The sequence below is a fragment of the Bos indicus genome, chromosome 26, assembly GCF_029378745.1.
Source record: "Bos indicus isolate NIAB-ARS_2022 breed Sahiwal x Tharparkar chromosome 26, NIAB-ARS_B.indTharparkar_mat_pri_1.0, whole genome shotgun sequence".
NCBI classification, from domain to species: Eukaryota; Metazoa; Chordata; class Mammalia; order Artiodactyla; family Bovidae; genus Bos; species Bos indicus.
The window spans coordinates 32,169,984-32,194,193 of NC_091785.1; the positions used below are offsets into that span (position 1 = coordinate 32,169,984).

At 42.2% G+C, this 24,210-nt stretch overlaps 1 protein-coding gene across 10 annotated transcripts in view; it reads right to left on the reverse strand.

The window, feature by feature from the left end:
* Positions 1-1,121: 1,121 nt before the first annotated feature.
* GPAM (glycerol-3-phosphate acyltransferase, mitochondrial) overlaps positions 1,122-24,210 on the reverse strand; it is an 83,618-nt gene continuing 60,529 nt past the window's right edge. For 7 of the 10 annotated variants that reach the window (XM_070780823.1, XM_070780826.1, XM_070780827.1 and 4 more), the window contains 13 exons: positions 21,547-21,646; positions 21,024-21,236; positions 19,195-19,308; positions 17,995-18,080; positions 14,492-14,604; positions 12,653-12,723; positions 11,402-11,666; positions 10,726-10,862; positions 9,187-9,264; positions 8,401-8,541; positions 6,927-7,116; positions 5,560-5,618; positions 1,122-4,874 (listed from right to left, as the gene is read on the reverse strand). In XM_070780823.1, coding sequence (XP_070636924.1) covers positions 4,758-4,874; positions 5,560-5,618; positions 6,927-7,116; positions 8,401-8,541; positions 9,187-9,264; positions 10,726-10,862; positions 11,402-11,666; positions 12,653-12,723; positions 14,492-14,604; positions 17,995-18,080; positions 19,195-19,308; positions 21,024-21,236; positions 21,547-21,646 — 1,684 coding nt within the window. In that variant the 3' untranslated portion in view covers positions 1,122-4,757. The remainder of the gene's footprint in view (positions 4,875-5,559; positions 5,619-6,926; positions 7,117-8,400; positions 8,542-9,186; positions 9,265-10,725; positions 10,863-11,401; positions 11,667-12,652; positions 12,724-14,491; positions 14,605-17,994; positions 18,081-19,194; positions 19,309-21,023; positions 21,237-21,546; positions 21,647-24,210) is intronic. The other 3 variants (XR_011564291.1, XM_070780829.1, XM_070780830.1) reach the window with 3 other exon arrangements.

The window sequence follows — 24,210 nt, forward strand, 5'->3', positions numbered from 1 at the left end:
AATAATAAAAACTGATCCGAAAGGCCATATAAAATCCACACACAGAACACAACTTTGACAAGTTTTTCTTTTCCTCAATTGAGGGCTGAGAACCGTCCAGATGCCAAGCTTTCTGGTACAAGTCACAAAGTGCAGGCGCTACGCTGGTATCTACAGAGATGGCTAATACTGGCCATCCTATGGCCATCACAGGTGCTGTGGACAACATGATGCTTTGTATTTGGAGGCTAGAATTTTACTAGCTGTGTGTGTACCAGACAGGTGTTTAAAAAGGGAATAAACAGGACTAAAATCAGTGAATACAGGACTAAACATGAAAAGACCAGGCTTCAAAATTAATATCCAGTTAAAGACAACGAGTGGCTGTAAAAGTGGGCATTTTGCTTTGATCAAGGGAAGGCCGTGTTTGGCAGCAACAAGAAAGTTGCTAATGCAAAGGAAAGAACGAGTACACCCAAGGGTGAGGACACAGTCATGGCAACAACACCCAGAGGAGACCAAAGGGGCCCAGGTACAAAGTTCAGACGGAGGGGCTGGCACAGAACAGATGGGATGGCCCTGGGTGTTGCTTGTGTTCACAGCTCCATCAGGCGCTGTCATGCACCCCAAGGGCATGGATGGTGTCGCCAGGCACCCACACTTTCCAGGGGGCACACTGTCGACAGAAGGCTGCATCTAAGCAACCCAAAGCATCCACTGAAAACTGCTCCAATAAAGAACTTGTCGTATTTGTCAAAAAAGTAATCTATTTTGAGCAACTATTATGAACTAGTGGGAAAAACCCAAGACTTCCATTCATACTTTTATAAACTTAAACATATTAAAATGACAGAAGCACCATGTTTAAAGGAATATTCACAGAAACCCAAAGAATATTTCTGTGATGTGAATATTTACTGAGAAAGGCAGTAGCTAAGCTGTAGATATCTACAAACCCAAATGCTTGATCAAATTTGAAGAGCTCTGGCTCAATAATAAAATCATGCACTGCAGGTTCACAAATGTATTTAAGATTGTTTCCTATAAGCATTTTAATCATGGTCTATGTGAAGTCAAACAAGAAGTGTTTGTATAACGAATTATGTAGGGAACTTTTAACTACAGATACAAGACATCAAGAATATATTCACTTTTTGGTTTATTAAAACAAAGCTACACCTCTGTGCTTCTTACAACATATTAACAGGCATAAAAATCAATCCACATTTCCAAATCAGTTCATTCACATCATCACACCATGCTATTTTATGGTACTCTATAATCAGCCTTTTTACAACAATCTAACATTTCTTTGTACAACAGGCAAACAGTTTAACATATTCCATCAAGGCATTTCAGAACTCTAGATGTTTAGAAATAAAGTTGAAAGTCTCTTTCAAATGCCATCATTTTATATTAAACTGAAATGCCAGATGCCAAGTCTCAAGTTCCTAAAAAGAGTGCTTTAAAAAACAGATTGACATCCAAATTAAGTCTTATGAACCTCAGCGGTAGGTCCTGTCATTTCTAAACACTAGAACTATTTGTGGATAAAAAGCTGCATTTGATTGTGCAATGTCTTCTGCCAGGTCTGACTTAAAATCTTAATTTTTTACCCCAATTAATCCTAGTGTTAATTTTGCTCCTTTCAGGTAAAAACCCAGACACATTGAGGGCTGATCTTTCATCGAAGAGTTCTGACCACCTATATGATAGTTTCCTGTGCTTATTGTCTCCAGAGGAGGAAGTACACATCCATGAAACACAATGTTTGATCGTACAAGACGATGCAGATGTGCCTCTGTTGCAGTTGCTGTCTTGTCCTCTTACAGAAATACATAACATAGTGTTTCCCGGAATGTTTTCTGTGAACCTCAGGAGAGGTCCGTAGGGGTGTTGCAAAGGGGAAAAAGGCTCTGGGGTCGCACAGATTCGGAAATGCTGGGTTAATACAGGCTTGGGACCGGCGGGCCCTGAGCCCTTACTGTGCTAAAGTGCACTGTGAGTTTCTAGGAATGAGGGTTCATGTGCAAATTAATTTTATCAGCAACACTTTTTCTACAAAACACCTAAGAACATCTCATAGAGCCTTCGTACACACGGAGAACTCTGGGAAATGGTTTGTTCCTCAGACTGGAAATGCCACAACCTGAGCTTACACTCACCGCGGTCCCTGGTATGTTTTCTCGTCACCCTCATGACTTCAGAGACTTCAGACTTGTGGTCCTTTCTCTGTTACTAGTTCTACACACCTCACGCTACTTCCTTCCTCTTAAGAGGAATTTCTTGAATTTCTTAGGACTTTCTCATTTTGAAAGAGTGTAGCTTCATATTGCTTATTATTGGGTCCTTTTGTTTGCTTTTTAACTCGACTCACAGTCTGTCTTCCCCTGGAGGGCATGCATTTCAGTATTATAGAAATGCAGTAAACGGTAATAAATTATTTACAAGCACCTAGTTCGTTTAATCTTACGTGAAAGCCATTCGCTTTTGGAAAACAAGGAGAATAAATCTTTTAGCAAAACAGTGGTATCTGGAAGCCTTACTGGGATGATGGATGTCTGTTCAGTAACGAGGCACGAAAGAATGAGCTGTGCTAAAATTAACTAGAGGGTGAGCTTGTCTGGATGAGCAGAACTTTGGTTGAGATTTGTCTTCCTTAAAAAAGGTTTTCAAAGCACCAGTTAATTACAGAAAGCATGCATATTTATTCTCACAGTGAGTTAAGTGGTGAGAGAGCTAGCAAATCATACCTTGCATTCCCCAAAGCATCTGAGTAGATTTCTAGAAAACAAACCAACTGAAAGGGCAAGTTAGAGCCAGAGAAGCCACTGCTCCTGCTCAGGCTGGCGGAGCAGCAGCTCTTAGTGGAAGTCACAGGCGGGGGCAGCAGAGTCCAGAGAGGTCAGTCCCAACCTTGACTCAGACAGTCTGAGTAACCCTTGGTCTACAATTTCATGGATGAGTAAAAAAGACTAGTGGAACGTTTGCTTACCTAGATAAGGAACACACAAGGGGATAAATAAGCTTCCCTGGCTGTTCCCCAAAACACAGAGCTCAATCCTACTTCGAATGTAAAATGGAATGTAACACAGTGAAGATCCCACCCCACATCAGAGCCGCTGCAACACTGACAAGGCTTAATGGGACGTGAGCTCCTATAAAGAAACATGTTTTAAATGCGGAATTTGAGAAGAGTGGAAGAAAATCACAACGGCATGGCATTATTGCTCCGAGTTTCAAAAATTTCATACAATGTGAAACACCAATCAGTATTTTTCCCTCTCCCAACACACACAGAATACTCACAAGACATTATTAGTGTTTAAAATCCAAGCTGATAAAAGTACAAACTTAATTCTCAGTACCTTTCTATTAAATTCAAAGATTACCTGCAGTATTTGTCAGGAAAAATTCCTAATTCCATAATACTACGGAGAGAAGAAGAAACAGTCAGCTGTTAGAAAACGTTTTCTATCACATGATCTTTAAGAAATCACCATCATTACCACAATTAGTGAACAATTACGATCCCTGCTCACAAAAAAGGCACCTACCTGTTATGAACAATTTTTCATAATTATCTGCCACTATATGGCATCAGGGTTTAGGAAAATAACCCATGCGTATTTTTAAAGAACCATGGTTTTCTTTTTCTCAAAGCTAAAAACATCTACAAATGCCAGGCCGCAGGGCCATCACATATGTGATGTACAACCCACAGGTTGGTACTCTGCCCAACTTGAGTGGGTACCAGCCACTCAAAAGCGTACAACCAGTCTACAGGACGTAAGAGGCCTGGGCCATGAGGCTGCAGCCAGAGTGCTTCACACTTACACAGGCAATCAGGCCAAGCTAATAGGTTAGAACAGTTGCTATCTCCAAGAAACAACTGTACCTGAGAGGCAGGTACTGCCTGAGGCAGGAGGTGGGCGGAGGGTGGCAGGGAAGTGACACAGACACGAAACAGGAGTTGCTCCCAAACACTTGCCTGTCATTTAAAACTCAATGGCACTTTTTCACATGAGCAAACATTTTCAAAGTCAATTTTCCGGCTTAGTTTATCTTGAATTTCACCAGCCAAATTTATTTCCTGGTACAAGCTGACTGGTCAGATTATCTCTATTTCTGACCTAAATTAATATCGTGTTTTCATTTAGCTCTTAAACACTTCTATACCTGACTACAACAGACAGCACAGTGACACCTATGTGTGAATAGCCCATTCATTTGTAAAGCACTTTGTGAGGGAAAAAAATGCTCCCATTTAACAGTTAGCTACAGTTGACATAGATAAAACCGAAAAAAAACAGAAAAAAATGAAAAAAACAAAAAACGGTGAATGGATGACTCAATTATTTTTAAAGGAAGCATTAATCAGAACATATACTAATAAATTACCTGACAGCATTAAGTGTACTAAACAAGATTCAGTTTTAGAATCAACTACATTTGTGTGTCCATCACAGTAATAAGTCCCTAACTGTTATATTTAGAATGTAAATCTTTAATAAACTCCAAAATCTCATTTTGCAATCTATTGATCGTGAACTGCAAACGGAGGCTGGGGCCCCCGTGGTGTGATCTGCAGGCTGCGTGTCACCTCAGTGCCCAGCGATCACAGATCACGGAGGGGAGAAGGCACTTGTCTTCCAGGAGGTCGCGTCAGGACAGGTCAGGCCCGACCACACGGTGGCGCCGTCCACTCTCGTGCCACAGGCGGGGCCTACGAGGAACCGGTCCCGCTCCCTTCACTTGCCAGAGGTGCCCGAAGTTACCTACAGCACCACAAAACTCAGAATATATTCCAGGAGTTTTTGCCGGTTGCATTGAGGTAGAAAAGTGTTGCTGAGTTCTAAAACAGACACTCTCTTTTGTTTGGTCTCTTTGAAAACCTAGAGAGAAAGTTTAGATTAAATTAAAGACAAATGAAAAAGGGTAAGGGGGTGGGGAGACATTCCTGTCACCAACCCTTACTTGATGTGCAGTAAGGTACATAAAGCCATATCCAGGCTTTAAGAAAATGTACGTGTAGGGTGTGTGTGAGCACGGGGTAGGAAGGTTACGGGGGTGGGAGATTATGGGCGCAGGAGTGGGGTTTACTAGTGTACTAGATTTTAAATTTTATGTTAGAGTAAAGTCACAGAAGAGTTCCTTACAAAGACCACTAGTACCTCCATGGAACTCATGTCCCAAGTAATTTGTGAAGATAAAGGATAGCTGAGGATACTTCTAGCAATACTGGTAAAAACACAAGAAAATAACTGAAAATCATATGGCATAATTAACATTCCCACCAAAACTGTAGTAGAATCTTGAAACACATGGACACCTTCATTTAGGATGAAGATGAAAACCAGGACAATTTTGGAACATTCAAGTAAATCTGTGCAGAGGGGCCTCACCTTCAACATGCCCCTCCTCCTCCCAATCCCCAGAAATGCCTGCATGATTAATCCTGCAGAAACTGCTTCTCTCAGGGTCCAGCCCAACACGAAGGTGACTCAGACAGCCTAGATCTAAACAGAGAGAGGACAGAAGTGAACACGCGCTCTCGTACCATAAGCGGTGGACACTCACCCCGATATCCTTAAACGTCTTCACAGCATTCTTCACGAGACAGTAAGTGGCGCTCTCAGCTGTGGAGACAGAATCAGGCCCCGTCAGATGTTTAGGCCCAGCGACAAAGAAAACCCCAGTACCCACAGGAAGAGAGTGTAGGAGGCTGGGAGGAGGTCAGAGCAAGTCCGAGGCCTGCGCCATGCTCCCTTTTCTACCAGTCACCTGTGAGGCCGTGAAGGGTCTGCTCTTTCTTTAAATTTACTGTCATCTTTTTGGGGAGGGGGGTGGTGGGGTTGGAGAGAGGGGTAGGGAGAGAAAGAGAAAAAAGGGAGAGAGGAAGGGGAGGAAGCAGGGAAGCACAGAGAGAAGAGGAAGGGAAACAGAAATACCCAAAACATCCATCTTGAAGGCCTTTTGTGAGACTCAAATGAGCCAGAAGGTAGAAGTTCTTTTAAACTGTGCAGGAATGCATAGGTGACTCCTACTGCAGTGAAACCAGAAACAGCGCAAGCCCAGAGGTCAGAAAAAAGGAATTCTAAACCCAGGTTGCCCTTTAACTAGCTGCATGATCTGGAACAGTGTCCTCATCTCTAAAGTGAGGTGATTCTGGGTCTTGATCTCAATCTAGAGATACAGCTATAGATGTAGCTATACATCTCTCTATATACCAATCTGTAGAGTTCTAGATATCTCTAGATAAATATCTAGTCATCGATTATCTCTAGATCCGTCACGGCTTTAAAAATTATTGAATCAAAGTAGCTGCAGTCCTAAAGCATAACTGTAGAGAATGCTACTCCCACCCCAATCACACCTTTTCCATAAAAGACAGAACCAGGTGTCAGCCGGGGGGAGGCCACAGAGGCGCACACTGCTGCTGGGAGTTCCCGGGTTTAGCACTCGGGAATGTTGGACCACACCTAACTAACGCCAAACACACCACACCCTGCCAACAGGCAATTCTCCTACACAGGCCTACATAAATAAGTCCATTTGTTCACCCAAGGACACACTCAAACATCTTCACGGCAGCACTATTCAGAGGAGCTCTGAACTGCAAAACCCAAATATCCATCAGTGATGGATACGAATCAGCGAAATGTGGTAAACATTTATACAGTGGAATACTACAACACAGCAAGAATAGACAACTACACGCAACAGCACGTATGAATCTCGCTTACAGTGTTAGGAGAAAACTGCCAGACATGAGTATATAATCTGTGTAATTCAATTTATACAACACACCCAAAGAGGAGCGATCCATGGAGTGAGAGGTCAGGATAAATTCTGCATTCTTTTTTTCCAACTATCTGCAATGAGCAGATTCCTGTAAACAAAACCGACATAGCTTTCAAAAGAAGCCAAGAGAGGGGCACACATACCGTACACGGCAACCCTCCTCTCGGTTCTCGTGATCAGGTACTTGTGCAGCTTCTGCAGGAATTCAGGCTCGGGGACAGGACCGCCGAAGTTGTGAATGAAGACGGCGGCAGAGCTGTACGCCTCCAGCAGAGGCCCGAGGAGCCTCTGCAGGAAGGTGATGAACTGCTGGTGCTCCTTGGACTGGCTCACCTGGGAGGCGAGAGTGGGAGACCCAGTTGTGGGGGGACAGACACACCGCCTTGGAGCACCAGCAGCTCAAGAAGGCGGTCCCTCGCTGTCCCACACAGAAGCAGCCTACTGCTCCGTGGGCTCAGAATCGCCCCTGGAGACAACTGCTGGTTTTGAAATGTGTTCTTTATTGTAACCGGTGACTTTCGTGGTATTTGAGGTTTACGTTCATTGAATAGCTGCCTAGGAAAAACGGTTGTACATGAATGACATAATTATGACATACTGTCATCACCGAAAATGGCTGGTCCCCAGGCTGGACCCTCTGGGCTTTGAAGCCTGGCTCAGCAGTCACTCAAGTGCACAAAAGACCACGTGCTAAGACCCCTGACGTCATCTCAGTCCCTCCCAGCCCTCATGGCCCGCCACTCCCACGTGGCCTCTGGCCCAGTCCAGCACCGCAGGAAAAGGTGGTGGTGGTGATGGGGTGCATAAGCCTCCCTGGGGCAAGATTACTGCCCCATTTTGAAACTAATAATACCTAAAAGGAAAAAACCCCCAAAGTCACTTGGACTCTCCTGACTCTGTATGCACATGTATGTCTGTGTGTGCCTGTGCATGCACGCATGCGTGTGTGTGTGTGTGTGTGTGTGTGTGTATTACCCACTGCAAAGAAAGCAATCCACTTAGGGTATTCAGGGAAGTAGGGTCATTATTACTAATTGCTAAAATTAAAATTAGACAAAATCGCTTTTACTAAAGCAGGGACAATCAATCTTTTAAAAATCAAATTTTCTCATAGGATTTGTTTAAAAAAAGGCAAAGAGCCTGATGCATGAAATTCTGGAAGCGATGGCAAGATGGAACACGACTCAAGCAGAGCAACTAGGCCAGCGGCAGCAGAATGTGAACGACTCCTCTCCCTCACCTGGCACAGCACTGCCTTGCCTTGGTGATGCCTGAACAGAACCTCTGCCTCTTCAGCGGTGAGTGCAGGGATGGCTACCGGTCTGTACCCGTGCATTCTGGTGAGAGTGTCACGAAGGGTATCATCTATGACGTTCATCTTCCTGAAAGCTGAGACTTTCATCTCTTCTTCCATTTATCTATACCCCAGACTGAATCGTTTCAGGTATTAATTCAGTTCAGTTTCATTGTCTTAACTGGGCAGAAAGTGCCACGGCCAGTTTGTGAGCTCTCTGAGTACATCACCAGAGGCCCAGTTTTTAAGCACCCTGTCAATCTGTGGCAACATGAGCCTCAACTCAGCACTGTGGTGTCCACCCAGATTCTTCACCCAAGTACCTTCAGGTAGCAATCTCGTTGCTCCTCACCAAAATCGCTGTCTTCATCTTCTTCATCACTTCTCCAAGACAAAGGTTCCGGAAGCTTCTTGTCCCACTGCTGCTCGGCAAGACCAGGACTGATATCTTCCTGATCATCTTGCTATGCCAGGGAAATGACCAACAGTTAATAAATATGCACAGGCACACAAACACCCGCCCGGCTGGACCCCAAAGTTGCCCTCTCTCATGCCCTCCCCTACTCTGTTCTGTCCAGCCAGTCATGAGATCAGCCCACCACCCTCTCCAAACCTAAAATCACTCGGGAGACAGCAGGAGAGGAAAGAAGAAAGGAGAGTGAGGGTGAAAGCTACCAGCATGTCAATTAAAGTACCATCAGCTCTGCTAAACTGGTATCTATTTTCCCAGGCCACACCCTTTATACAAAAGCTGCCAAAATTAAAACACAATCTCAAAAAAGAAAAATGTACACATGAAAGCTACAAGCACATAGATATGCAGAAGATCTGGTCTTGGAACACAGGCTTCTGGATGCCATGGAACCAAGTCAAGATATGCTTTATGCAACACCAGTTACATAAAAGGACCCAAAATAATGTTAGACCATTTCAAAAGACATTTACTCTCCATTCCTATTTTTCTCATCTCATCTTGGACATGACTCTCTCTCTCTACACACACACACACACACACACACATCAAACGGAATCATTGGTAAAGCAGGTGGTAGAAAAGATAATAAAGAATAAGAAACTAAAGGCAAACAAAGGCAAACTCGTCTTCTTACCTCCGCCACTATAAGAATGCCATACTGGATAAACCTGCCCACTGTTTCATGGCAAATTTGGTAAAAGGTCTGGCAGGGCTGCAAAGAAAAGGCATTTCAGTGTAAATGTCATGGTCTCCCACTTATTTTTTTAGAGACAGAAGACAGCGTACAAAGTGGCTGCCAAATACTTCCATGGTATCCCCTGCCTCACTCCACTAGTCAAGCACTAAGATTTCCGACGCCACCCTCTTGACAAGCTCACACTGTGGACAAAGTCTGAGAAGAGACCTTGTTATCTGACTGGCAGGGCGCCCAGTGAGGCACCACCTGCAGACGGAGCTCCTGAGCTGAGTCCCCCGAGCCCCACCCCTCCAGGAGAGTGTGGCCTCCGAAGGGCTATGTGTCCGGCCCCTACACCTATTTTTTCCCATTATAAGACAATTTCCCTGCAAAATCTATCTTACAGTAAATGCTGTGCACAAGGTGGTGGATGAGGAAATGCAATATGTATTCAAGTAATTAAAAAAAAACCCAAGTGAAAGACAACACCACCTTGAGAGCCTTATCTACCCTTTTCTCTCCCATCCTGCCCCCCAGATTCATACAAAACAGATTCCACAACAGGACACAAATATAACATATACAGACAATGCTGTGGAGGAGGGCAGTACTCCCAACACCCGTGCTCAGAAATGTTGCAGGACACATTCCCATAAGTGGAAAACAACAGACTTTAAAATAAGAATTTTACTCATTGATGACTTTGAGGGAAAAAAAAAATCTCTCTACTGCTTAATATGTATGCCTCATTATAAATGTCTGCTGCTGCTGCTGCTAAGTCGCTTCGGTTGTGTCCAACTCTGTGCGACCCCATAGACGGCAGCCCACCAGGCTTCCCCGTCCCTGGGATTCTCCAGGCAAGAACACTGGAGTGGGTTGCCATTTCCTTCTCCAATGCATGAAAGTGAAAAGTGAAAGTGAAGTCGCTCAGTCATGTCCGACTCTTTGCGACCCCATGGACTGCAGCCCACCAGGCTCCTCCATCCACGGGATTTTCCAGGCAAGAGTACTGGAGTGGGGTGCCATTGCTTTCTCCGTATAAATGTCTAGAAGTGTTTAAATATAACATAAATGCTCGTTAGTTCTGGTGGGCCTTAGTTTCCCCATTTGGAGGAGGGGCTGAGCAGATGAGTTTTAAGACTGTTTCTGACTCTCATCGTCTAGGTTTCTCTCATCTGTGGGTGGGCATGTTAATCATTTGCAAACCCTTAACCCAGTGGCTTATGCATGATAAGAGGTTCTGTGCCTCTGGATCTGAGTGACAGAGAACGCTGAGCCCTTGGAGCCATCACAGCACAGGAAGGGTTCTCTGGAGCAGTGACCCCAAGAGCAAACCAAGACAGTAACAACCCAGTGGTCTGGTGGTCAGTGAGACCCAGGAGGAGGATGTAAAGCTTCAGTAATAGACCAAAACTTCTCTAAGAGGAAAGCATTTTATGTTTTCATTAAGATGCTCAAGAATAAGAGAAGAGGACACACTAAAGAGTCTTCACTTACGAGAGAGATGGTGCCTTCATTGGAGAGCAGATAGCACAGGCTGGCAGCCTTGTGCACCAGCTGCTCCTGGCTGACCAAGCTGGGAGACGCGGGTCCTCCTGGGCCCCTCTTCTTCAGAACTGCATAAAGGCTGCAGGCTGAGAAAGTAAAAGCATCAGCAAAGCTGCAGCCTTAGATCTCCAAGAAAAACCTCAGAGAGGCTCAGACTGGCTGGACTACCACAAAAGATCACTGATACATCCAAAATAATTATCTGCGTTCACTGGAGAAATTTAAGAAACTCCCTCCAGAATTTACTTCTTCGGATTCCATGTGCTTCCAACCCTGTCAAACCTTCCATGCCCTCTGCTCTCCGTCTCCCCTGTCCCCCAGCTCACTCCACTGCTACAAGTATGTCTCATCTCACCTAGATTTCCAGCTCCTGGGCAGCAAGACATCTGACCTCTCCTACTTGGTAAATCAGGTAATACTATGTATATAGTAGTTCAGTTACTACTCACTGAATAGCAAATACAAAAATAAGCTATAATCAGTGAAATAGCAGATGACACTTTTATTTTAAAACTATAGCAACACATTCCCTGAAACAAGGGACTATCATCCAAACTGAAGTAGACACCATCACGTGCTTCTGGCCACTTGATTTGCCATGAAAATACTTCAGGGCCTGACATACCTATGATGGCCTCCATGATAAAGACATGGAGCACCCCATTGCTGTAGAAGTTGAGTTCAAAGACTGATGGGATAGTTGTGCTAGGAGTAATAAAAAACTCATCATTCTTGCTGGTGTGGGTGATTGTGATACAATTTCCCAGGAGCTGTATGGCATGCATGACTACATCTTCTGAATTTCCTGAGAAACCCAAGTCAAAATCACGAGCCAGGACTTCCTCCTTCATCACAAAGAAGTCTTCCACCAATGTGGAGAGGCCAATTCCCTATAAAAACAGACAGAAGTGGTCTCATGAGAACACAAAACCCACTTCTCAAAAGATGGAAAGACTGCCCCATGGATTTTTTTTTTTCCCCTTGCCTTGGCTTTCCTAAAGTTTGCTGTCAGGAAAAAAAAAAAAAAAGCCAGAACACCAGTGTAAAGAAAGTTAGAAAACTGGTTAAAAAGCTGTCCCCCAGGAATGTCAAGATATTTCATGTCCAGAGCATACTCTAGCCACAAAACATGATGTAGCATGTAAGATCTCAAAGGAAAAAAGCCACCTTCTGGAGAGAAGCACTACTTATTTCTTAGCAAGAATTTCTCAAATTTCTTAGCTGGTATTTACGTAATGGTACTGCGTTTGGTGTTCAGAACATGACTGTGACAGAGACAGGCAGTCTCTTTCCCATCACAGGGCTTAGACAAGTGTGTTGTAGGAAAGCAGAGCGCAAGTCCTAAATACAAGTCAAATAGCTTGGAAACCATTAGCAATCAGAATACTTTCTATGTGTCGAAAGACATGCCTTATTTCCGTTAACTGTATTCCTCAAAGAATGCCTTCCTGTCAGATAAAACAGTTCTGAGGCTTTTTTCAGATAGATGTCTTCCTCCATTGGGTTGTAAGCCCCTGTGGGCAGAGTCCTTAGATTATTTTACTGTTCACCTCACAGGACTGTGCTTCCCTGGTGGCTCAGATGGTAAAGAATCTGCTTCCAATGCAGGAGACCTGGGTTCGATCCCTGGGTTGGGAAGATTTCCCTGGAGAAAGGAATGGCCACCCACTCCAGTATTCTTGCCTGGAGAATTCCATGGACAGAGAAGCCTGGAGGGTTACAGTCCATGGGGTCGCAAAGAGTCGGACACGACTGAGTGATTTTCACTCACAGGACTAGCTGAAAGGGGGCCAGATCTATCAGTGGACAAGCATCTGAAAAGCTGACACAGCATTTCCCTGCTTCCGGCTGAACTCCAGCGACGCTGCAGACGTACCTGCCTGTGTCTGTAGAGGAGCAGACAGGCCACGATGTGCGTGGACATAATAGCACAGGACTTGCTAGCAGCTGGAAGGCAAACACAAATCTTTTAGTTCTGCTTTTTTAATATAGCTGAAACTTTTTTTTAAAGTACCTAAATCTTGGAAAAAAAAAAGTATCATAATTAGGAGCATATAAAACTATAAAAGACCTCTACCATATCTCTTATATCTGATTCACCAAAGGGAAATCACAATTTGCTCTGGACCAGTGGAAGCTCATTAGAGATCATTGCTCATATAATAGAATTCAGTCTAAGATAGGTCTACCCTCAACCCAGAAATCGATTTTAACTTCCTCTTTTCAACCTGGACCAGAGGCAAGTCAGAGGTAGGAAGGAAGGGTACAGACAGACATCTGAGAATGACTATAGTCCCAAACTCAATATTCCAAATTGGTAGAAATTTATAATCATACATATCAAATATGAGAACGTCTATGGAATAATCTAAGACAAAGACACCATTTATGGGTTTTCTGAGATGATAATGAATTCACGAATACTTCATTCATAATTAATGTTACCTCCAGTGTTTAAGAAACGAAAAAGTTCCCAGTACCACATATATTTGGCCTTTAAAAAGTATATTTAAAAAGCTTTCAAAATACTTGTTTTATAAATGGAAAACAGCACAAAACTGCAAAAAAAAAAATATTTTTATACACTAGTCAGCAACCCATCTGGTCATCTGGGTAGTGGGTTTTATCTTTACTTTCCAGTTTTTCAACATTTAAGGATGTATTATTTTCGGCATCCAGGATTTAAGCAGAGACTCCATCAGACATCCTCAGAAAAGAGGATCTTGGTCCAGCGTAAAGCAGTAGCAGCAGCGGCTAGACAGAAAGGAGCAAGATGAGGTGAGGATGCTCCACACTGACAGCAAGAGCGGAGGGCCCAACCTGATGGGGAGGAGGCACAGGGGAGGGTGAAGAAATCCCAGCAAGAGCGGAGGGCCCAACCTGATGGGGAGGAGGCACAGGGGAGGGTGAAGAAATCCCAGCAAGAGCGGAGGGCCCAACCTGATGGGGAGGAGGCACAGGGGAGGGTGAAGACGTCCCAGCAAGAGCAGAGGGCCCAACCTGATGAGGAGGAGGCACAGGGGAGAGTGAAGACATCCCAGCAAGAGCGGAGGGCCCAACCTGATGGGGAGGAGGCACAGGGGAGGGTGAAGACATCCCAGCAAGAGCGGAGGGCCCAACCTGATGGGGAGGAGGCACAGGGGAGGGTGAAGACGTCCCAAGCTGTTGCTGCTTCGGACCTTACAGCAGCCTCTACAATGTAATACAACGCTGCCATCTGCAACTTAAGAATGGCTAATTCTGCATGTAACTCACTCCACTCTGATTCACTCCCACTTGCATTATTAGTGTACAACCACCCCACTGAGAAGAGCAGAACCTCTTTAGGTACAGAGCCAATACTCAATGTGTAGTCCCCACAGGCAGAAAAAAGCTTTACATGCAAAAGACACACAATATTTACCAAATAAAAAGATCACGAGGTCACAGGGGAAAGGGACATGCACCATAAACCCAGAAGCTGTGCCACAAATGGGTTCAAAGAGACTAATTCATGAGCACCTACTAATTATCTGGCACTGTGTGAGATGTTTCATTTAGTTATCTCAAATCCTCTCAGCATGATCTTCCTTCTAATAACTTACTTAGTACCCCCCGCATGTTAGTTCTAGAACCAGAAGTAGAATCTAACTTTGGCAGATTCCAAAACCTGTATGGTTTACACTGCATCACACTGAATCTGAATTACGGAATGAAAGAGTGGAATTCTACTTACTGAAGAGAATGTGCTCAGCCAGATGTGCAATCAGTCTTCGGCGGGATTCATCTGTTGCATTTCTGGACTCATTAATGGACATGTCTGTACCTTCGTCAGCAGCATCACTGGGTCTAAAAAGTTTTTTGTGTTTTTTTTAATTAGACTTCTATAACCCCAATCTTTCACAAAGCAAATGACATGAGATACAAATGTATTAGATACTTTAAACTACTACATATTCTAAATTTAAACCACAAATAGATTATTTCTATGAGTTGTTTTACTCCAAAATATACTTCATTATAGGCTTCCCTGGTGGCTCAGATGGTGAAGATTCTGCCTGCAATGCAAGAGATGTGGGTTCGATCCCTGGGTCAGGAAGATCCCCTGGAGAGGGAATGGCTACCCACACCAGTATTCTTGCCTGGAGAATTTCATGGACAGAGGAGCCTGGTAGGCTACAGTCCATGGGGTCGCAAAGAGTTGAACACAACTGAGTAACTAACACACACATACCTCATTATATTTAAGACAGTCTCCTGAACACATGTTATTTATTTATGACTAAGTAATCTGTTGGTACATCACTTTAAGAACTCACTGGCAGAAAGAATGCATAAAACAAGATGCTCCATTTTAAAAGTTTCAAAAATTCGATATTTGAACATATAAAAAGAAAGGCTTAATATTTCTCTCAGTGACCATTTGATTTGAATTCTGGAAAATTCACATAAGAAACTCTTTTACATGTTACATGAATGTGCAATATGGATAAGCTAAATTACTACCAAAAAGAACATTTCAAGTATTCAAAAACAGAAATCAAATAAGAACTCATATATGATTCACAAAATCAAAAGGATTTTAAGATCCAAATAATCAAAAACCTTCAAACTAATACACAAAAACATTATTTCAAGATCCTTTACTAGACCAAGAGAAAAATTACTCAAGTGAGGAAGTAAAAACAAGAATATAAACGTCCTTAACAAAGTTAACCAATTTTTTCCATGCAATATAAGAAATCTGTGTGTGCTGAGTCATTTCAGTCATGTCTGACCTCTTTGCAACCCTATGGACTTTGTAGCCTCCTCTGTCCATGGGATTCTCCAGGCAAGAATACAGGAGTGGATTGCTGTGCCCTTTTCCAGGGGATCTTCCTGACCCAGGGATCAAACCAGTATCTCTTATGTCTCCTGCATCGGCAGGCAGTCTCTTTACTACTGGCACCACCTGGGAAGTCCGATATAGAAAATAACAGATATTCAGTATAAAGAAGTTCCATAAATCTTCAGTTCAGTTCAATTCAGTTGCTAAGTCACGTCTGATTCTTTGCGACCCCATGGACTGCAGTGCGCCAGGCCTCCCTGTCCATCACCAACTCACGGAGTTTACTCAAACTCATGTCCATTGAGTCAGTGATGCCATCCAACCATCTTATCCTCTGTCATCCCCTTCTCCTCCCACCTTCAATCTTTCCCAGCATCGGGGTCTTTTCAAATGAGTCAGTTCTTCGCATCAGGTGGCCAAAGCAATGGAGTCTCAGCTTCAACATCAGTCTTTCCAATAACTGATCTCCTTTAGAATGGACTGGTTGGATCTCCTTGCAGTCCAAGGGACTCTCAAGAGTCTTCTCCAACACCACACTTCAAAAGCATCAATTCTTCAGCGCTCAGCTTTCTTTATAGTCCAACTCTCACATCTATACATGACTACTGGAAAAACCATAGCTTTGATTAGACGGACCTTTGTTGGTAAAGTAATGTTTCTGCTTTTTAATATGCTGTCTAGGTTGGTCATAACTTTTCTTCCAAGGAGTAAGCATCTTATAATTTCATGGCTACAATCACCATCTGCAGCGATTTTGGAGCCCAAAAAAATAAAATCTGCCACTGTTTCCACTGTTTCCCCATCTATCTGCCATGAAGTGATGGGACCAAATGCCATGATCTTAGTTTTCTGAATGTTGAGTTTAAGCCAGCTTTTTCACTCTCTTCTTTCACTTTCATCAAGAGGCTCTTTAGTTCTTCTTCACTTTCTGCCATAAGGGTGGTGTCATCTGCATATTTGAGCTTATTGATATTTCTCACGGCAATCTTGATTCCAGCTTGCGCTTCATCCAGCCCAGTGTTTCTCATGATGTACTCTGTATATAAGATAAATAAGCAGGGTGACAATATACAGCCTTAATGTACTCCTTTCCCTATTTGGAACCAGTCTGTTGTTCCATGTCCAGTTCTAACTGTTGCTTCCTGAACTGCATACAGATTTCTCAAGAGGCACGTCAGGTGGTCTGATATTCCCATCTCTTTCAGAATTTTCCATAGTTTGGGGTGATCCACACAGTCAAAGGCTTTGGCATAATCAATAAAGCAGAAATAGATGTTTTTCTGGAACTCTCTTGCTTTTTCCATGATCCAGCGGATGTTGGCAATTTGATCTCTGGTTCCTCTGCCTTTTCTAAATCCAGCTTGAACGTCTGGAACTTCACAGTTCATGTACTGTTGAAGCCTGGCTTGGAGAATTTTGAGCATTACTTTACTAGCGTGTGAGATGAGTGCAATTGTGCGGCACTTTGAGCATTCTTTGGCATTGCCTTTCTTTGGGATTGGAATGAAAACTGACCTTTTCCAGTCCTGTGGCCACTGCTGAGTTTTCCAAATTTGCTGGCATATTGAGTGCATCACTTTCACAGCATCATCTTTGAGGATTTCAAATAGCTCAACTGGAATTCCATCACCTCCACTAGCTTTGTTCATAGTGATACTTCATAAGGCCCACTTGATATCACATTCCAGAATATCTGGCTCTAGGTCAGTGATCACACCATCATGATTATCTGGGTCATGAAGATCTTTTTTGTATAGTTCTTCTGTGTATTCTTGCCACCTCTTCTTAACATCTTCTGCTTCTGTCAGGTCCATACCATTTCTGTCCTTTATTGTGCCCATCTTTGCATGAAATGTTCCCTTGGTATCTCTAATATTCTTGAAGAGATCTCTAGTTTTTCCCATTCTATTGTTTTCCTCTATTTCTTTGCATTGATCACTGAGGAAGGCTTTCTTATCTCTCCTTACTATTCTTTGGAACTCTGCATTCAAATGGATATATCTTTCCTTTTCACTTCTCTTCTTTGCACAGCTATTTGTAAGGCCTCCTCAGACAGCCATCTTGCTTTTTTGCACTTCTTTTTCTTGGGGATGGTCTTAATCCCTGTCTCCTCTACAATGTCAAGAACCTCCGTCCATAGTTTATCAGGCACTCTTTCAGATCTAATCCCTTGAATCTATTTCTCACTTGCACTTTATCATCGTAAGAATTTTGATTTAGGTCATACCTGAATGGTCTAGTGGTTTTCCCTACTTTCGTTAAGTCTGAATTTGGCAATAAGGAATTCATGATCTGAGGCACAGTCAGTTCCCAGTCTTGTTTGTGCTGACTGTATAGAGCTTCTCCATCTTTAGCTGCAAAGAATATAATCAATCTGATTTTGGTATTGACCATCTGGTGATAAATCTTACCTTGAGGGAAGTATAGCTGGCAACAATGCTTGCTCCAAAGAAAGTGGAGCAGAAACAGGTTTCTGACTTTGGCTTTCTAAATATTCCTGGAAAAATAAAACACAACCATTTATTCCCACTGTTTCACTTCCATAAACATATATAAAATATAATTTCATCTTCAAAAAGTTAAAAGTGAGTTGTTAATAAAATGTGCCATACTATTGATCTATAACATGAGAAATACTTTCTATTAGCCTAAACTATCTTCAGAAGTGCAGAATGACTCATAGAATGTTGTTAAGCATGAAATCAAAGAACTGAAGCTCCAAAGACAGGATGACGCTTAAGAAAAATCATTTAAAAATTAAGTGCAAAATTTAACTTTTCTCACGTCTTCATGAAATTAGTTGGCATTCCCAATATTAATAACAGTGATAATTGACCAACTATACCCTTTTAAAGGAAATCTGACAACCCGAAGGTCATATTATATTCAAAAAATCTCAATTCAAAAGCAAAAACACGAGAAGCTCTGCAGCATTTAAAAAAAAAAAAAAAAAAAGTGGTAAGAAATGACAAGGTCCTTAACCAGAAAGCATATAGCATAGCAGTTAGACTTCCTTAAAATAAAACCAAGTGGAACAGAAGGAGAGGCAGGACCTCTGTGCCTTATCTTGGGGTTCCCAACTCCCCATCCTCCTTTCTCCTTTCCCAATTTGAAAATCTGAAGAATTTAAAGCTGCAGGACCTCCAAGACCCAGCAGCCCCAGGCTTCTCATGAGGATGGTACTCTTCCTCTGAACATGTGGGTATCAGACTCCACCCAGTAGAACAGAGCATCACCCTGGACCATCAGTGTTACCCAGCTGCGAGACATGTTTTTAAAAATGTCTCCTGAAGGCAATTTTAAGACATAACATATAAAATATTGATATATGTAAAGCAATATGCAAAATTCTCATGAATTATAAAAGATAGCAAAAAATTATGAAACTGGTGTTTCCCAAAGACAGACATTTAGTCTCCTTTGTCAACAGGCATATTTTGGTGGGAAAATTCAGTTAATACTACTCTTGTCTGACTCTTGTTCTACAAGAGAAGAAACTGAGGCCCTAACTCACATGGAGAAGAGGCATCAGAGGCTGGTCTGGAGCCCAGATTTTCTGACACTGAGCTAGACTGATGCTTCCACACAGCTTCAGCTCAATAGACACTCACCTTTAAGGAAAATGGTTGTGCAAAATCCACTCTGACACATCCGTAGTTTTTTCGTAACATTCTGATAACGCCTCTTGCTATGCTCCAGAGGCTCTCATTCTTCTTGGGTTTTCCCTAGTTTGCAATTTTGAAAGAATAGTATGGTAAGCAACAAAGCTAACAAATATGCAAATATTATTATCCAAAGATAAAGTTTACGAATTTTTTTATGGAAACTGAAGGTTTATCTGGAAAAATAATGAACGAAGGAGGAAAATACCTATCCATTTGCTGAGACCTGTCAGAAAATGTTGAGCATTCAAAGATGCTAAAAGATGTAATGATATTATTGCGAAGGTAATTTGGCCAATGAAAAAGGAAACATTTAACACAACTTCTTTTAATGCATTGTTTACATCATTCACAAAAATACAATTGCAAACTACTGAAGGGTAAAGATGACATAATGGCCTGAAAATCTGTTCTACATTCTCAGATAAAATCAAAGAGACCACCTTATTGTGATCTGATGATCCTGATGGTCCAAATTCAAAACATTAAGCAACCAAACACCAAATTCAGCCCCAGAGTGCATTCAGTGAGTGTTTCCTGAATATTTAACATGCATAAGGCACAATGACAGCTGTAGAATGGACACAGGACTCAAATATGACATCATGAGACCCCATCAGGGTGCGGGAGCATATGTTCAGGATGTGCACAGGCAACACAAGGAGGGGGTCTCACAAGAGAGATACAGATAACTATCCAGGTCTATCACTTTATTTTTTATTAGGAGTCCTTGAGTTTTTAGTATGTTTTGAGCAATAAGCTTGACCTAAGTACCATGACCAGGACTTTCACACTAAATAAGAACAAAACTAAACCCCTCTGGAACTTGCAAACTGCTGGGGGGAACAGTAAGTTGGTAAAACCATTCTGGAAAACTGGCAGCAACTACAAAACTGAATGTACCTATGCTTTATGATCTATCAATTCCACTGCTAGGTACATACTCAACAAAATGCATACATATGGTCAAGAGAAAGGTTTAAGAATGATCACAGCCAAAACCAGGAAACCAAACCTTTTTTTCAACAGTAGAATATTCATACACTGCAATATTACACAGCTATGACAATGAACAAATTCTAACTATCTGTAATAAGTTGTTGCTTGAGCAAAGGCAACCAGAGACAAAAAGTCCACACACTACATAATTCCATTTATATAATGATCAAAAACAGGCAAGTCAATCTATTCCGTAAGAAGTAAAGATAACCGGCTACCCATGAGGGGACAGCAATGAGAGAAGGGATAAGGGGGATTTCTAGAGTCCTCGACCTCAGTGCGATTATGTAGGTGTGTTCACTTTGTGCTAATTCAAGCTACACGCATATGATGGATGCATTCTTTCATAACTGTTCAACAGAAAGTTCAACAAAAAAATCACTGCCACTTTTTAAATTAACTTGTAGCTGCTTTGCCAACATGATCCCACCAATTCTTCAGGTTTAACTTAAAACTCTACACATAAGCAACAAGCTCTGACTACACCAAGCCACATATACCCTTCCCAGGGCAAAGATGGTAACTCAGTATCAAGTATTCTTTCATTTCCCAACTCTATGACTAAGGCTGGTGTTGATTAATCTAATGGCAATTCCTCCAAATGCAGGAAGACACATTAGCACTACCAACCAGGCTGCGATAGGAGATGAAAGCCCAGCCTACCATGTCTAATAAAATTAGACAGTACCAAGAATATTCTCAACTAATTCTAAAAGCACTTGTCTAAAAGCAAAAGGCTAAAAAAGCAAAGATGACTTTTGTGCAGGTGGTCTTCTTACCAGTTGTTCGCCATTGTAATGACCCTCAATAATGCGATCGTAAGAGATCCCAACAGGTATTATCAAGATGTCTGGGATCGTATTGGTGGACAGCGTATCTACCACAACTGACAGAAGTCCTGCCCGAGCACAGGAGATTTTTCCACTTCTTGAGCGTGTGCCTTCCAGAAAAATCTCCAAGAACTGCTGCTGTCGCAGTAGTTCAACTATATGCTGGCATATAAGAAGAAAGGAAAACATGAACTCATGAACTCAGAATAAGCTCAGCAAAGTCAAATCTTAAAAACAAAAAACCCTTAAAATTCACTACAGACAAAATATTTTACACAAATAATAGCAAAAGAGCATCTCCAATGTTATATTTTGATGATAACAAAAAGTAATCGGCAAACTCATACCCAAGCAATAATCATTGAAATAATTACTCAGACAACTGTTTTTTAAAAATCTCAATCAAGTCTCTCTTTCTTCTGCTATAATCACTACCATAACAACTTTAAGGATAATTAGAGATTACACATACCCCATGGAGTAAAGCTCTATAGAGAATATCTTTCCGTCCATCTGGCGTCTCATCTAGCCTCCGTCGTATGAAAAAGCCTCCAAGCTTATGGATCAAAGTACTATAAATTTAAGAATGCATTAATTTAAAAAAAAATGTAAAAAGAAGACTCAAGTTCCAGTGTGGATATAAGCCACAGGTGTTGTTTGAGCTGCTGATTATGAAAATCTGGACATTACCCATATAGTTGACACATTTCTGTCATTTACATTATGCATTAGCTTTCAGAATGTCGCTGTGTATAATGAAGCTCTGTTACATCTGTTATATGCCAAAAGGAGTTTCCATGATACATTACCCTGCAAAGGTGCTGGTACAGATTTTAAGAGGATTATAAAATACTGCTCAATTTTAAAACCCTGTCCAGGGTCTCAAGACACTGATCTTTAGACATCCCCAAATTTTCCTATGGCACATTCACTTCAAGATGAATGTGATATTAAAAAAGCTCCTTTGGGGAAATTTTCTCAAATAAGTTATTTCTTAGAGAGTATCCCAGTGAGATAAGGATAAGTTTATCAAACTGGAACCAAGCATAACCATCCTCCCAAAGCATGAAATAAAAATTTGCTTCATTTACGCACACATAGAACAAACAATTCTTATAACCCCATGTCTCTGCCTACAAAACTGATGAATTATTTTGATAGGAGGCAGAATTTTTCCAATACTTGTCAACCTTTCCAAGCTCAGAGCCTCCTCCTCTGTTCAAATAGTGTGATATTAATGTAAATATTAATACACAGTTTTGGCACCTTCTATAGTCAGCAGTCCATTCTGAAGGAGATCAGCCCTGGGATTTCTTTGGAAGGAATGATGCTAAAGCTGAAACTCCAGTACTTTGGCCATCTCATGCGAAGAGTTGACTCATTGGAAAAGACTCTGATGCTGGGAGGGATTGGGGGCAGGAGGAGAGGGGGACGACAGAGGATGAGATGGCTGGATGGCATCACTGACTCAATGGACGTGAGTCTCAGTGAACTCTGGGAGTTGGTGATGAACAAGGAGGCCTGGCGTGCTGCGACTCATGGGGTCGCAAAGAGTCGGACACGACTGAGCGACTGATCTGATCTGATAGTCAGCATAAGGAGGACAGTAAGATATCCCTGGAACTTAATGTCTTTGAAAGTTAACTTAACTCTCTGAAAGTTAAACTTTGCAGAACAAATTCTTAAGGAGATGAACCATCCACAAAAATAACCCCTCCTGAAAAGTGCTTTGTGACTGTACAGACTGACATGCAACAAAAGAACACTGCAAATAAACAGGTCAGATTATTTAGAGTCTGTCATAGCTGAAGGAATAATAAGCTAACTGGCACAGAGGTCACGAAAAGGGAAGAAATTACCAGTGTTTATTAGGCAATTCCCAGAGAGCCACCTTGAGAACCAATCCAACATAGAGGGAATGAGGACATAAATTGTTCTGATTATAGAAGACGCAAACTATTATGGGCAAGGCTTTCTAGAGCCCAGATGAAATAGCCCTCTTCATGCTCAGTCTATGCCTAAACACTTTTTGGAAAAAGTGAAAGTGAAAGTCGCTCAATCATGTCCAACTCTTTGTAACCCATGGGCTATACAGCCCAGAATAATGGAGTGGGTAGCCTTTCCTTTCTCCAGAGGATCTTCCCAACCCAGGGATTGAACCCAGGTCTCCCGCATTGCAGGCGGATTCTTGACCAGCTGAGCCACAAGGGAAGCCCAAGAATACTGGAGTGGGTAGTCTATCCTTTCTCCAGCAGATTTTCCCAACCCAGGAATTGAACTGGGGTCTCCTGCATTGCAAGAGGATTCTTTACCAACTAGTTATCAGGGAAGCTCCCTTTCAAAAAAGACATATTTTTTGATGACTTTCTAATTCAACTTTCCAGGTTCCTTGATGCTAGGAAGAGGTATCCATGAGGAAAAGCATAGATATTCTGATCCTTGGAAAAGCATGATACTTGGAAAAGTCTGTACCATCATATCACAGTGGATTAGAGTTAGCTGTTTGTCTATATTCCCCACTGTTTTATATGAACTATTTGAAAGCAAGAACTATGTGTCTTATTCACCCTTGCCTGGAGAACATGTGGGCAAGCATCGGCTGACTGCACGTATGAATGGCTTCTCTTCACTCATGTGAGTCAGATTAGCTACAGAACTCTGAACCGAGGGAATTACGAAGGAACTCCTTGGACTGTGAGGCTGAGGATCAGACTCCCTGGCATGCAAAGCAGTGACCGCCCCCTTGTGAGGCCCTGCCTGCATGACCCGCCAGCCTGCTCCCCTCGGGTCACTCTCACACTCATCCTCCTCTCGCTCTCTATTCCTCACACAGCTGACCTGAGCGATGCTTTGTGCTCCGAAGTTTGAGACTAAACACTTCTCAAATCTATGACCGCTTCTCTGAGAGAACTATTATACCTTTAAGCCTTCATCATCTTTTGTCTGAACTAATACAGTCAGAATTGATCTAAGTGTTAGTTGCTCAGTCTTTTTTGTACTTTTCAAATTTCCCACAACATGCATTCTTTTAAAATAAAGCTAAAAATCCTAATGTCCTCATTACAATAAAATGTATCTAAAGTTGTAATAGAAAAATAAAAATTCAAAACATAATCTTCATACCTTAACTTTCAAA